At 34.9% G+C, this 15,537-nt stretch overlaps 1 protein-coding gene across 7 annotated transcripts in view; it reads right to left on the reverse strand.

Moving 5' to 3' along the window:
* The window catches only part of LOC135081893 (matrix metalloproteinase-14), a 44,229-nt gene extending 29,061 nt beyond the window's left edge, over positions 1-15,168 (reverse strand). For 3 of the 7 annotated variants that reach the window (XR_010259294.1, XR_010259300.1, XM_063976678.1), the window contains exons 1-2: positions 10,258-10,507; positions 5,957-6,246 (exon numbers count right to left, since the gene is read on the reverse strand). Coding sequence is in view for 4 of the 7 variants with exons in the window: in XM_063976678.1 (XP_063832748.1) it covers positions 5,957-6,109 (153 nt within the window). In the remaining 3 variants the exon portion in view is untranslated. Of the gene's footprint in view, positions 1-5,956; positions 6,247-10,257; positions 10,509-14,898 lie in introns of those variants that run through there. The other 4 variants (XR_010259291.1, XM_063976700.1, XM_063976689.1 and 1 more) reach the window with 3 other exon arrangements.
* Between the last annotated feature and the right edge of the window lie 369 nt (positions 15,169-15,537).

Below are 15,537 nucleotides of genomic sequence, written 5' to 3' on the forward strand. Positions count from 1 at the left end.
TCCGCAATAGAACATTACATGAATGTTTAATTTATATGTCGATTCTCATGTTTGTTAACAAACAAACATGAGAATCGACATATAAATTGTCGTGTATCTCCTTTTTGTATCAATGCAATAAAAAGCCTTAATTTAACATTTTAATCAATCATAAACTATAATTGTGGAGTTTTTTTTAAATTCAAAGAACACTCCTGCCCAAGCCCAAGCCAGGTTTTATAGCTCTACCTACACAAACATGGTTCAACAAACCGTGAAGTTTGTCAAATAATAACATATTTTTTGTACCTACCAAATTTCGCAAAATTTTTACCTACCAATTTAGTAGCATGAGAATTATAATAGTTTATGATCGTAAGTACAAAATATTTAAACCTCATCTACCCTGATATCAACGGCTGTATAATGCAAGTGTCTTACACAATTCAATTTATGTAATTTATTAAAACATTTTTGTAGATGACTGACTATACATAAACACAGATTTCAAAAAGGTGCGAGTTGATGACATAAAAAACAGAAGGTGCCAACTCGCATCTTTAAAGGTGCGAGTTGACGAATAACTCAATCTTTTGTATTGCTTCATTTTTTACAAGAAGTCAAGAAATCAGTTTTATTCTTTCTCTATATTTTTACGTAGCTGCAAAGCTCCGCGAAGCAATCGTGAAATTGAATAGTCACGAATGTAACTTTGTCATAGAATATCGCTGTATAACTTTGTCATGTTGTCTTTTTCAATGTCCACTTGCAACTTATGTCCCCTGAACGGGTGACAAGTACGAACAGGCGCGGCAGTCTGCGCCCGCGCCGCTTGACCGCGCTTATTCACCGCACGCGCAATGGATAATTGCCCCCTTAATTAGTTTCAATTACGTTGCGATTGTCAAAAGATTAAAATAGAATTTATCGCGTGTGAACCACCACTTTTCCGCGGTAGAATGTAGAAAATTATTTTTTTATCGAGACTAGCAGAGCAACCGCAGCCTTTGTCCGGCGCACTCACGTTTGTCACGTGTAGCTGTACATTGTCTTGCTTTTGAGACTTTGCGCCAATGATTGCTTGCCAATCATCTGTTCCCTACACGTGTAGGTACTGGTAGGGACTACGCAGCTGTGATATTTTGGATCGTACGGTAGAAGATCCTACAGTCTTTGATGCTGCGTGTAGTAGCCACTATGTATTCGGATTACAACCTTAATTTCGAACTCCTCCTATGTTCTTCTGATTAAATTTCGTTGCGGGTCCAATGACAGTTTAACTTTCCCCCGGGACAAACTTGACCTTCATTGGTTGAGTTTTTGTGGCGGTCAAGCTGTAGATCCTGGCTACACATGAGTTGTGCAGTGGTGTGAACGAGATTTGGGAATAGTCCCGTTTATGTATTAGGATTATTGATTCAATAGGATTGAAGAAAAACATCTTATTTTACAGTAAAGTAATCAAAATAAGCATGTAAAGTAAGTAATAAGCACTTGACATTCGAGCGTCAAAATCGCATCGGAATGGCGTTACATTGTCTACAGCGAAGTGGACAATGTGGTTATATCAGTGGATGTTCATTGTTGCTACCGTGCCCGAAATGGCGAAGTCGTTCACCGCAGCACGAGACACCAGCGACCAATCAGGCTGACAATGCGCGCGATCAGCGGGGCCGTGACGCCGAAGGTCGCCGGCGCTTCCTGCGCGCGTGACGCGCATGCGCGACGACACCCAGTGACAGATCTCTAAATCACGTTGTCTATCTTAATTACGATTGCTATTTTATTGAATGGAAAAACTTGCAGCTTTTTGGCCAGTTTCAAAGCCAAGGTTGTTGGTAGACAAACCAGAAACAAAAAGGTCTATGTAAGTTGTAACTTTTGCACAAAGTCTTACGATCATTAAAATTCAATTCTACCCGAAAAACAAACCGCTCTACCTACATAAACCTAACAAGAACTAAGTATGTCACGACACTAGTTACGAGTATGTGTGGCATCGATATGATTGTTTCAATACACACTTACCTAACACTTGCATTGACAAACGGAAGCCGTTATTTTCGAGAGCTTCATTCGGATTACGGTATTAGAGAGGTGACCGGGTCGCTTTTTGTCTCCACCGGTTCGGGGCTACGTGCTATTTGTCCAACAGCGCGCCATCTCCACTCGAGCCATCGGCATTATCTAGCCACACAACAAGATAATCGCGCAATGAGACCAGACTTTCATTGCGCATTAGGTTACTTTACGGAACATGTTGTTTTCCTCCTCGGCTCTCGGAAATATAACAATCACGATTTTGACATCCGACAATGCCACAGTTATCGCCGCTTCTGCAATCTTCTTTGAAATCCGAAAAAAATATTTCCCAGGATCGTGATTCGTGACTAGGGTTAAAGACTTTGCGAGCTTAAAATATTTTGCTTTTCATCACGTTCATCTGAGGCTGTCGCCCTGGCTGATCGTGAGATACCAAGATATACGCTTCCCAAAACGCATAACAAGGAGCCGACCGACACCTGGCTACTGTTAGGTATGCGCGCCGCGTGCAGCATAACTTAGCCCCCACCTTAAATAGGTACACCATGCTATGCTACCCATGATATTATGTTATGCGCAAAGTTCAACACAAATGGGTTCGTTCAAAGCGTATACACATGTTTTATTCTAAGTTCATTGTTCTTCTAAACATAGCTATAGGAAATTTTACGCGAAATGTCCGCCCAGTGAGGCATGAGTCGAATTTTTATTTCGCATTATCGAGTCAGGCAGGAATGCTGGACAAAGCATCGCGGGTTCTTGGCACTTTCTGGCTAGGGCATTGTTCTCCGCACGAGCTCTGTCAGGATAATGACCCTCTTTATAAGGGCAGGTTGATCATAACAGTACCTATTGAAAATGACAGGAAATACCTTGCCCATGACAATGTGCGAATGAGAGTCAAAACAAAGCGCTCACGTGGTGGCTATTGGTGCATTGACCTATTATTTTAAGAAAAAAGAAACGCAAAGTTGCAACGAAGTTATAGTGCCTATAAATAGGTAGGTACATTTTCGTGACCGAGACCAATGGAATGGGCTACGCACGACATTCGTCTGCACTGAACCGTATCCTAGTAACGATTTCTGCATTTCAATACTTATTGTATCACTGATTTTGTATTGTACAGGGTACGTTTCAGTTAAACACGCTTCAGTACCTCTAGTAGGAAAAACTTTCGAGTTCGTTTCGTTGCGTATTCAAAGTGTCATCGAAAAATTTTGTATGAAAAATTAAACAGCGCCCCCTATATTATAGCCGCCCTAGGGGGCGCTGTTTAATTTTTCATACAAAATTTTTCGATGACACTTTGAATACGCAACGAAACGAACTCGAAAGTTTTTCCTACTAGAGGTACAGTTTCATTAATCAGAAACGTACCTACCTAGTACATGTATTTTTAATACATAAGTGAGAAATGTATTAAGCGTATGAATAAGTTTGCGTTAACAACTAGCTAACTATTACCTACTAGGAAGGATTTTCCTACAGTAGTCATCCATTAAACCAAAGAACAGTGTTAATCATAGGGTCTTAAACCTGTTTTCTAACTAATGATGGATATAATAATATCCTTGGACGTAAATCTGAGAGTAAAAACCAGCAAAGAAAACTCAAATTGTATGTGTTCAAAGTTCAATTAGACACATAAATTAGTTGTTTTGAATTGAGGGGGATTTACGTATTACTACTACAGTTTCTGGAAACAATGTTCAAAGATCAAGCTTAATGACAGATCTGTGAGCAGCACAAAAAATATTATTTGTATATATGTTTTTTTAAGTAATTATAAGTTGTTTAAATCTCAAAATTCCGTCGTCTAAGAAGAGTTATATTGTGTCAAAGATAAAAACATCATAGAAGCATTCACTCGTTCAATAACGCCATAGAAGGATTTGCATAATTAATTGATTTTAATTGAAGAATTCACGTCGATTCATTAAGAATATGCTCGTATACATTTTTAAATCGATTTATTAAAGATTCGCTACGCAAGCAGGTTAGTAGAACGAGTTATTGCCTTGACATCGCCCACAGTTCGCTTAAGTCTCATAAAAAAGTTAATCAATTTCATTTTCGTTACAATATCAACAGTTAGCAAATAGCAGCTTTCAAATTGACCCGAGTATTATTTATACGGTACAATTTATCTTTAACTAGCATGTAAAATTGTTTCGGAAGCACAACCTCACTAATATTTACTGCTACACAGATTTCATTTCTTCTATACTTTTTTACTGATTCAGAAAATTGAAAAACAAGCTTCTTATTCCAACTTGTGTTACTAACATACTTTAATAGTTTGTTAAGTACAGGAAAAGCAGAATGTATAGAAATAATGATACGCCTATGTAAATAGCTACATGCTGATCGCAATGTATTCGTATGTAGCCGGTGCCGTATGACCTAGAACTTGTGACGAGCGACTGGTTCTGACTCACCGTAACGACGGTTTCCAAGAAACTATGAGATTTTATTGCCGTTTCCTCTAGAAGCCCATAACTGTCAACTGCTGACTCACACAGGACTACGGAAACATGTTTATGTAATAAATAACATATGAAATAAACTTTATTTACATAAACAAACATTTACGCTACAAAACAAATTAATACTTATTTAAGCCCAAGTTGAGTGATCTTATTTATTTATTTAAAACTTATATGCTCATTGAACAGTGTACATAAGGCGGACTTAATGCCTTTCGGCATTTTCCTCCAGTTCAGGATCTTATTGAATTTAGTAGTTTTTAAAATGTTTAACGTAAACAAATTTTAATGTAGAGATACTTATATTAAACCTATATTTTTTTAACAAATCGATCTCATAAATAACCGCGATTAGTTTTCATTGGAAGTTAATGGCTACACCTTCGGATAGATGGATCGTTTTATCCACTACCCATAGACATACGACAGTCCACCACGCCCGTAAATTCATTTACTAATCGTATGCACGCGAGCAGGTTTTCCAATGATTTCACCTTAAACCTATCAGATGATAGCCGTTCTTTTGGTCTGTGCCGACACAACTGGTTATTAACTTTCCATCAAGACCATTTAAATGTTTAAGATTATCACAGGACTGTTAACTTTCCGTATACAACCTGGTCATAAAGTTTAATCTAGTTGATCAAAGCAACATGACTATATTGTATTTTTATCCCAACAAATGCATTCAACCTATGATGCAATCCAAGGATCCTGTTCGATTGGTTTGTAGCCATTGATTCATAAGTAAACAGCTTCATTTTATCGTATTTTACAAATACTACACCTATGACGCAAGGCCCATTGACAAAGTCTAATGACCAAGCCCGCCTCACATGTTCTATAGTGAGAATGATTCATGAAGTGTATAAGGTGAGCGGTGAGAGGAGAATGATCAGCGTTCTTGAGTCGTTGCAAAAGGTGGTCTACATCATTCCGCCGGGTGTCTCGCATCTTATGAATGGAGTAGTATACTGTTACTACCTACTACAAGAGTGTTTTCAATTAGTTTTGGAGGCGCCCGGTGATTTCTGAGAATCGTTGAGTCAGGCAGATTGCCCCACCACAGCACAAGTCATTTCCGATTCCGTTTCTGAGATAATGGCTGATGAATGATACCTAAGATAGGTGACTACCGGCCAAGTAATCGGCTTGTGATTAGATTGTACTTCCAGTCTTAGGAAAATTTGTAGTAACTATATTGTATTCACGTCATTTTATGTCACTTCCGGTTATAATAATATTATCAGCGCTGATTGAATTTCAACGCATAGAAAGCAATTTTCATTTTGTTTTTGGGCGAGGTTAAAAATCCATGCGACTCGTAAGTTCGTATCAGCTGACATTAATTTGCTATGAAAACATTTGCGAATGTCCAACTACTTAACACAGGTGACGCAACGTACATTCCACAGATATCGCTATTGGAAAGATAAAGTACTCACCATGGCTTTATCAGTTCCCCCGAAGGCCGGCGCCGCGCTGCTCCTCGTCAAGCACACCAGCGCCACCACCACCGTCCACAGCAACCTCAAACTCATCCTCACACTTACAAAAGCCATATTCAATGATATACTGGCTTCTCTATTAAAAATCATTTATATCTTAAACTATATTTATCAAAAATATCTTCTCTAAACGGACGGATATGTCATTAAAATATCTCTTAACCAAATATGGCTACAGATATTCAAATTCTACATTTATTGCTATCGTTGATATGTCGTGACTCTATCTGAAACAAAGAAAGAGATAACGTTAATACACGCGTCACATGAACCTATAAACAAGAGGTGGCAAGTATTAAGATATAGAGGTCATGATCCTTCGGTTAGTCATGTCTGATGATGTCTGGTGACTCATGTTTGATGCCGGAATTTATTCAAGATCAAAAAGTACAAGATGAATTTAAAGTTGATTATACCGGTCATAATGGAATTTCAATGAATAAATTCACGTAGAGCTAAGTTAAACTTTTTAGTAAGTACAATGTGTAATCTAACTGTCAAGCAAACAAATATTTATTGTGGTATTCTGACGGCAGTGATAAGTTCCGTCAATATGATGATCGCTGCTAATCACGGCGACCTACATACACAATGTGAGACACGGTGGGCTTGTCAACAAACGCTATTATCATCAAAAAGATAAACCGTTCCGCAGCAAGTGCTCACGAACAATAGTCTTAGATACTGAAACATTTTTTCAGTGCAGCATTTTACAATCTTTTTGGATAAAAGTTTGTTTAAATCAGTTTAAAGAGCTCTATTCTTAAGAGGTCTTTTTGACTTTTTAAAAGCCCAAAATCCAATAAGCTACAAATGTCAACTTTTGGTGAAACTTTTAAGAAGCAATCATTAATTTTATGTTGTTTAAAGGTATTGTTCTTAAATAGAGATAAAATATCACTGAATGAAGACCATAATGTAAATTTTATCTAAGAAGTAAAATACAATTCTAACATGTTTGATTGCTTATCAATTTTCATGTCATCGGAGTTTCGCAATCATAATTGGCTAGGTCAACAATTTAGTATGACAGTCAAACAAGGTTATGATCACTCTGTCTCATTAGTGCACCGAAACTGAAAGCGACCACCAGAGGTGTCGCCAGCAATGTTGCGCTCGCTCAAGCGTGTCGCTGGAGGTGACCAGTTTCACCGACATTGGACTTTGTTACCTAACTCCATTTACCAAAACATTTTTTCCATAGCACTCTTTACCCAAACCAACCACCGATTGCAATGCAAATTTTGGCACTGATTATTCGGTGACGCGAAATTGATTAATTTTTAATCGAATCTTCAAATCAATTATTACAGATCTCTTTAATACAAGTTACAAGGTTTGGTCATAGCTAATTTTCGAGTATAACATCACTATAGTTGTAACCTACCTACTTAACCACGAAGTGAATAGCGTTTTGTTTGATTTCTTTGTTTCAACTTAACTTATTTGCATGACCGATTATCTCAAACTATTTGACGGCTTGTAAAACATTATTATTTAAACCTGACATGAATGCGAAAGACTGTTATCTCTTTATAATACCAATTTTATGCAAAGAAAATGTTAATGACCGTAAACGTGAGATTTTGTTGTCAAAATATTACTGCTATTTCATTTGTTTATTGTGACTTATATTTTCATGGTGCCCGATTGGTTTAATAAGGCTTTGCTTTAAAATCTGCCTGAGAGAGTCACAATTTTCAATATGCTGTTATCTAACTATGAAATGTTATTTAATTTAATTACGAATTCTATTCTCATAAGGGCATTGACCTCAGTTAAACAATCCCAAGAAAAAAAAGGTTATTATTGAGATGGACCTCTGTGCATAAACAAGAAACAATGTTTTTCAAAGTTTATCGCACGCAAATTTTCCTCGAAGCCAGCCATGGGTGTGATAGTAACTTTATGGCTTAACCTCCAGATTATCAGCGACGTCTTCCGCGCCATAGCTTGTGAGATTAAATCTCCGCACAAATATGGTTATGATGTCACTAACGTTATGTTTATAAATAGCAAAAATTGTGAGGTGACCGGTTGTAATAGTGGATTTGAACAGTAATGTTTCATAAGTATTTTGAGGAGATACAGGTACAACATATTTTGACATGAAGGATGTTCCGTTACTATTGAAATTATAAAAAGTTATAATATACTATTAATTATTGAAAAACAAGATCTTTCAGGCAATCTTTGCCCAGTAGTAAAAGGCATTAAAACGCCTAAGTACCTATGTTATTTTTTCAATTTCCCTGAAGATATTTACGAGCTTCTCAATAAACGATGCTGTATAAAACCACGATAAACTGATTTTAGGAATCTCAGACAGATTTTTAGGGTTTGAGTCATCAAAAGGATCGAGGTCACCTAAAAACCATTGGTGCATCGGACGCATTCTTGGTCTACATTTTGGACACAAAGCTTCCATGTTTCATGCAAAAGTTAGTTAACAGAAGATAGCTAGAAAATAAAAATACTATAGTACAATTTCAAGGAATGTCTGGCTATCAGTCACACATTACATGTAAGCCTCCAATATAATAGAAAAATACAATAAATACTCCAAAAGTTCCAGAAAAATCAGTTCTTTTAAGTTTGTTTCTACATGATACTGCTAGTTTTGTAAGGCCAACAAATATTTTTCCCTAGAACGTAAAACTCGACTCTATTTAACTTTTTTGAACTCTAAGAAAAACAGATTTAACTAAAGACTATTTTAATATCATCTAGCATGTTTTCTACCGATCTATTCTAATTATCACGACAATGTATAACACCATGTACAGTGTACACACGTCTCACGCATAACACCCATAACGTTACGATTACTGATCACCCATCGTGTGCATTTGAATGCGCACGCGTCGTATGATCAGCATCGCAAGTGGCTCCCTCTGGGATGACGCGTCGCATCGACACGACCCTGGAGGCCCTTCCTGCTTCCGGATCTTCGGCGACAATACTAATAACTCGATTTCAGCATCATCTTGTCTAGTATAATTATTCGTCTTTTGATTTTATACGTCTCTACATTTTATACTCAGGGTAAAAGATCAGTAAATACATAGGTATTTACCATAAGTTCAAACATAAATAACACAGCTTCGAAGTTCTATTCTTTGATAATTTGAAAAAATAAGTTCTTTATTCGATATATATGATAAAAAAGTTTCTAACCCTGTGAAACTGTTCCGTAATGAATATATGTATTTGTTTATTGCGAATGTGATATCCTATTCGTGATTGGTTATTACTATTTCTTTACTGCTGAAGTTATTACCCAGTTCTCGTAAAGCTTAAATAAATAAGTGGCCACTTGTGACCTCCTGTTTATGTCATCCATCCGTTTTTGACTGAGATAAAGACAATTTGAGGACAAGACTATACGCAGTACGCACACTTCCAGGACTATACGTAGGATTCAAAACCGTATATCTAGATTTTCGTATGCTATCAAGTTACGTAGCACATAGGTTTTATTAGTGTAAATAATAATTAATAATTGAAAATTTAAATAACATTCACAATCATCGCCAATTAAGATAACATTTAATAATTAATATTTAATACCATTAGAGCTACTATTAAATGAACCACTTTTCCGTATTTGTCTCTTGAATGAGTAATGCCGTAACCTTTACATTGACGGTGATGATTGACGTACGGGCATAGGTTTATAATACATTACTACCTTTCAATTGAAAGCCTAGCTAATATTCTTATGATGTTAAGTCTATATTTTTAAGTATTTCCTTCAAATTATGAATTAAAGTGTTCAAACTATGAAGAATCAAAATGTAGTGTATACTGAAGCTATTGATCCATCTTCATAATATTTCAATGGTCAAATTGGTCAAGTTTACCACCTTTTGTAGAATAAATGAGTCACATCATCGCGTACTTTGTGGTTAGAGTAAACAGCATTAATTTGTTTATTTACTTTGAGCTCTACTTTATTGACACAATTTATTTGAAAGCGTGTGACACATTGTGCGCGTTAGCCTTTATGTCAACGAACGTACGTCTTGTAAAGATAAAGGGTTTTTGTAGGTCCTTCCAAAGATGCTGAACAGTGGAATAAACATTATATGATGAGCTAATACTAAGAAGTATGAACCTTAGATTGCATTACAGTAATTGTGTTTGAAGCTCAGTTAAATTATTTCCGAGAGAGAGAGTGTAGTATTTTTTGTCAAGATAAAGTATAACTTGAATGATACGCATTTCTGTGTACTCACCAGCTAATTGAAACAATCCTAAGAGCAAGGAAATCACGATAATTTATTTGTGACAACATTACGTGTTCCCAAAACGCCTAAACTTTACGTTACAAATGTTTACACAAACACGGCACAAAAACAGACTCTATTCAATTTTGTTACCAAAATTTGTCAATAACTTTCATGAAACCATTATTTTCGCTAAATAATTAGAACCGTAACGTAAACGATAGCACACTATGAAACTTCTGAAAGAACTCATTTTAAATATGTGTAAGATCAGTTGCTGGCTGTTATCAGCAAGATAATATGACGTCCTTATCCATAGAGCTATCTGATAACACGTCGTTACTTCAGCTGGCTTTGTAAACCTTTTGTACGAAAAGTTTTACAGGGCATTGTTTAATTGCATACTTACGGTTAAAACTTAGGTGTTGGTTAAGTATAAACTTTATATTTCCATTTCTAAAGCTCTCAAACTTTAAGATAAGTATAGATCGTATACAATATTTAATTGATCGTATGAAAAAATCAATTTGGCATTCCGATGGAATAACTTGTATTCATCTTGATGATACGTTTATTAGTCGAGAAAATTGACGTCATATCACGAATTTCTATATACATACATATTCATAATGTATTTGGAATCTACTATAATACTATATATCTCGTTCTGTAGTTCAAATAAATAGGATGTGTTGTTAACACTACCAAAATGATGTTTGTTTTGATTTTAGTATGTACTCGTATGTGCCCTTCATCGTATTAAATCTAAAATACTGACATGAAGTAGCTGTAAGTTAATAATAAGTTAAGAGCGTTGTCACATTTTTCATGCAGAAATCGAGAATTTGGCAGATTTCGAAATGATTTTAGTCATATAATTTATTGTTATAGCTTCTTTTGACTTATATCATCGTAATTATCATACGTTTTTACGGAATGTCTATTGACAAAATCTCGTTCAAATTGGATTTTTGCCTACGAAAACAGCGAATTTCGAAAGCCCGATTTCCAGGTAACTCGCGAAGGCACAACTTTGAACTAATATTACAACAAATTTATTTCTAAGTAAGAAGATAGAATGTATTCATTAGAATAAGCATACCCTGAAGAAGAAAGTGTATTGAGAAAATTTTGATGTTTAATTCATTAAAATGCATTTTTATCATGTCTAAGATAGTCAAAATTCGAGAAAATTACTGCAAGAAAACAGGTCACATCTCATAATCTAAAAGTCATTTGGCAACATAAACTACTTTATACTTAAGAAGAAACATAGTACTATTATTGTGTGAAAAAGAAAAAATATCTATCTTCAATCTTCAAATGAAAAATTAATTTGAAAATACTATAAAATCGGGTGCATCAAATGGCATAAATCAGTCGTGCTTTGGCACTCGTAGACGCCGGGTCTATGTCAGTTGACTGCCCACTGACGTATATGCGTCACGCGTGATTTTTTCGTAAATTGTAGTATGATTGAGTACTTTTGATCCGCAAGTATTTTTAATTTATTTGTTTAGGTAAATCGGACTTGTAATTTCTTTCTTTTCAAACTTTTTATTATTTTACTTACAGAATATGGGTAGAATAGATAAAAGATATTATTATGGTATCTGTTTGGTCAGGAAAAAATAAATGACTAATAAAAATTTTAACAGGGTGTCAAAACATTAGTCTATGCTATTGTGTTTCTACCAACATAAAATATACTCTTCCTTACTAATAAAAGTTGAATACCGTCTGTATGGTCACACAACGCTTCGTCATGTTTTTCCGAAAGTTCAATTACTGACGACTGAATGAAAGAAATTGGTGCGTAACTATTCATCTGATATTAAACGTTTAGTAATAAAGGGGTAGGTCAGGTAAATGGCAAATCCACCAGCGGTCGCTCGATGACACTTAGACAAATAGTTTTATAAAACGTCAACTAAGTTGGTTAGGTATTTGTATTGTAGATACTTATACAAATGAACGTATAAAATGAGATTATTTTTAAAAGTACAGGTACAGGGTGGAGATTTTTAATTATACAAGATATCGAGAAACTGTTTACTGTTCCTGTAAGTGCTTCATGAGCTCTTTAAAACAATAACAATAAATAGGTCAAAGAATAAACTGGATCTATGCGAAAATTCAATGTTTCCGAATTTTATACTAAATGTATGCCGCCAGCCATACCTACCATATTAGAAGTGTTAATTTTTTAAATTTAAATTTTTAATTGAGTAATATATAATAATCAAACAACAAACTCGTAAATTGCATTCTTATTTAAATTATTTACGGAAAACATGATTTTAGGTTTAACTTGCTACAATATCATCAAGAGATACTAATTAATAAATACTAAATAAACAGATAAAGGGGACGGCATTAAGACACTCAGAATTCTCAGACACCATTGATTTCGTGTTTGTTTGTAACTGTATTAAATGTATGAAAGCTGGAAATATAGGTTTCTTGAATAGATTCAGTTCGTTCTTAAACATAATTATTATTGATGCCGTTTGCTAGGTCTCATGAAGCACTTTTTCAGTAAGTAACCATTTGTTCGACATCTTGTATACCTACTATAAGAAATATTCGAGTGAGATCACTTATCGATTATTTTCGTCATCCTTATTTGTATTAAATTTAATTAAAATACACTAAGGCTGAGATGCACCACCTAACTTTGACCCTAACTGACAATAACCGGTGTTTTATGTTAGACAGATTTTTGACATCCAAAATTTTGATGTCAATGTTAAAGTAAGACGGTGCAACACGGCCTAACAAATGTATCGTAGACAGTACTTTTTATTTTCTTCATAAATCTTTCTTTTCTTTGTAAAGCTATCTACAAGCTTTTATTTTCTTTGACATCTGGAGTTGTAAAATCTTGCAATTTAAAATTTACTTACTTCCCGTTTTCCCATTGAGCTGAAATTTTGCATGTCTACACAGGCATGCAAAATTTCATTTCATTTCGCACTAAATAATTTAATTTACACGTGTTTTCATGCGATGGCCAAGTCAATATATTTATGTAAAACGTTAATGATTTCCTGGACTGGACTTGGTATTACATGGATCTCACAACTATTTACCGTAGAACAACTGAGTAGTGAGACTTGGTTTTTTGACAAGTATTGTTTTTGATGGGTTTGTATTACAGAACGCATGTGTACCTAATGGGATAACTGTTTAAAAACACGATTAGATAAATTTTGCTCTATGGATAAAAATCTTAAAATTACCTCTGATTTTTTAGCATTATACGACCGTGGTTTATAATAATAAATTCTATAAAATCACAATGATATCAGTATTTACCTCTTTGATTTCCTGACTTGTTTAGATTTACAAAAACTAAATATTTATTATTAACTTTTAGATAATAATTTGAATGGCGCTTACGATGTTTAGTTACGAGCTCTTTGATGGACACAGATATTATAGATAACGTTTAAAAAATGGCACGCTCGTTTTCATACATTTCATTCTATTTATCTATCCATATTTATGTGCGGAAACGTCACAAAATCAGAATAAATTTTAATTTTTCCAACCCGCATCATAAAAACTAAAAAGTCAAAAGTAAAATTTAAATAGTAAATATTTTTCATAAACAAGCTTTTGATGCTGTAAAAAGAATAAAATAAAACATAAATTCTTTCAGACCCATGAACTTATTACTTTACTCAATTTAAAGATTAAAAACTTGTCGCGGGATTTACAAGTGTAAAAAATACATTAATTAACGTAACTTGATTTTGCTAAAAGTCTGATCTGAGAAAAAATCAAATAGGTAAATTATACATTATTTCTTTATTATTATGTATGATGTACTGTCTTAGGTACGATACAACTACGGATTAAGATCGTTTAGTCGACGCAGCGTTGAAATTGTACAGATAAATGCAGTTTGCGCACTCACTACGCGACGTCAAGCAATAAAAACCTAAAATTCGAACGCCAACTTTTTGCTACAACGCTCTTAACTATAAAATCACTATGTCGTGATGTGTTTTTTATTGTAATCTGAGTTTCCCCAAAGCATGATAACAATACACAGGAAAATGTTTTGTGCACCTACTTAATCAAACACACGAAATTGACATCAACAAAAAGTTAAGTATTCATTCATTATGGTCATAGTGACGAGTTTGATTTAACCAATCGGAATTTTGTCTCATATTGTAACTTTTTTTAAATTATTGTTAGTTTATGAAGTTAGTTCTAGAGGTCAAAGATGTTTGTTAAAAATATTAATATGAAACGTAAGTCATCCACGCATACTTCCATGAAAATCCATTGGGTTAATTACCTCGTGACGTTATGTTTTTATTCAATGTTGTGATGGTGGTAGAGTCCATGTTAGTTTACGAAATTAGTTTGTTTTCTGAATTGAAAGATAAATAAGTGATGATTTTTAATGACGAATATTTATTATTAATAGCGTGTAATTTAGTGTATCAAGTAACTTTAATTCATAGACTCTACCATCCTATAGTTAGTATATTTAGCTTAAAGTTTATGTTAGTGTTTACCGGGTAATTCGATAGCTTACGAACTAAAGTTATCAATGACACTTAACATAAAGTAGATTCTATGAACTAGGTTTTTAATTAAATTATCTCATGATAAAGAATCTTATCAACTTGCCTGAACTACTGGTCCCGTTTTCGGTTCACGCAATCCTTACTACTTGAAACGTAAGTTCCACTAGTGCGATCACGTATCTCTACTAGCATTACCGGTGTATTGATAAAAAAATAGAGTGTCCGATGTGGTAACATGAATCACAGCACACGTAGATCACTTGGTCCCGTTCACTTTTTTCTTTGCAATTGCGCGAATTTTCAAAGAAAACGTGCGAGTACGCGTTTGTCTGCGATCGTTGTGCCGCGGAGGCACGACCTACCGCAGGCCGGGTGTCAGAGCGAGTGTGGGCCCGCGCCTCGCGCCTCCGTTATAATACCGGCCGCCGGCACCCCCCGCGGACGCCGAGCCTCCGACGACACCCCAAGCACTTTACAGAGCTTTTGGGTGAAGTCGCGCCGCAGGATTACTGTGCTACTTTGAATTCACAAGTCTTTTCGTCGGAAGTTTTGATTACTAATAAGCTTAATTTATTGGTACTGTTGTTACCATCCAAATATAATATTCCACATCGGATGAGTAATAAGGTTTTAAAGATTTGTTTCAAAGAATCAAGGTTTTATTCGTTTTTCATGATAAGTTAAATTAATTCCACTTGAATTAATTCAAAACAATATTAATGCAAAAAAAGTTTCAAAACAT

The sequence above is a fragment of the Ostrinia nubilalis genome, chromosome 2 (genome assembly GCF_963855985.1).
Source record: "Ostrinia nubilalis chromosome 2, ilOstNubi1.1, whole genome shotgun sequence".
NCBI lineage: Eukaryota > Metazoa > Arthropoda > Insecta > Lepidoptera > Crambidae > Ostrinia > Ostrinia nubilalis.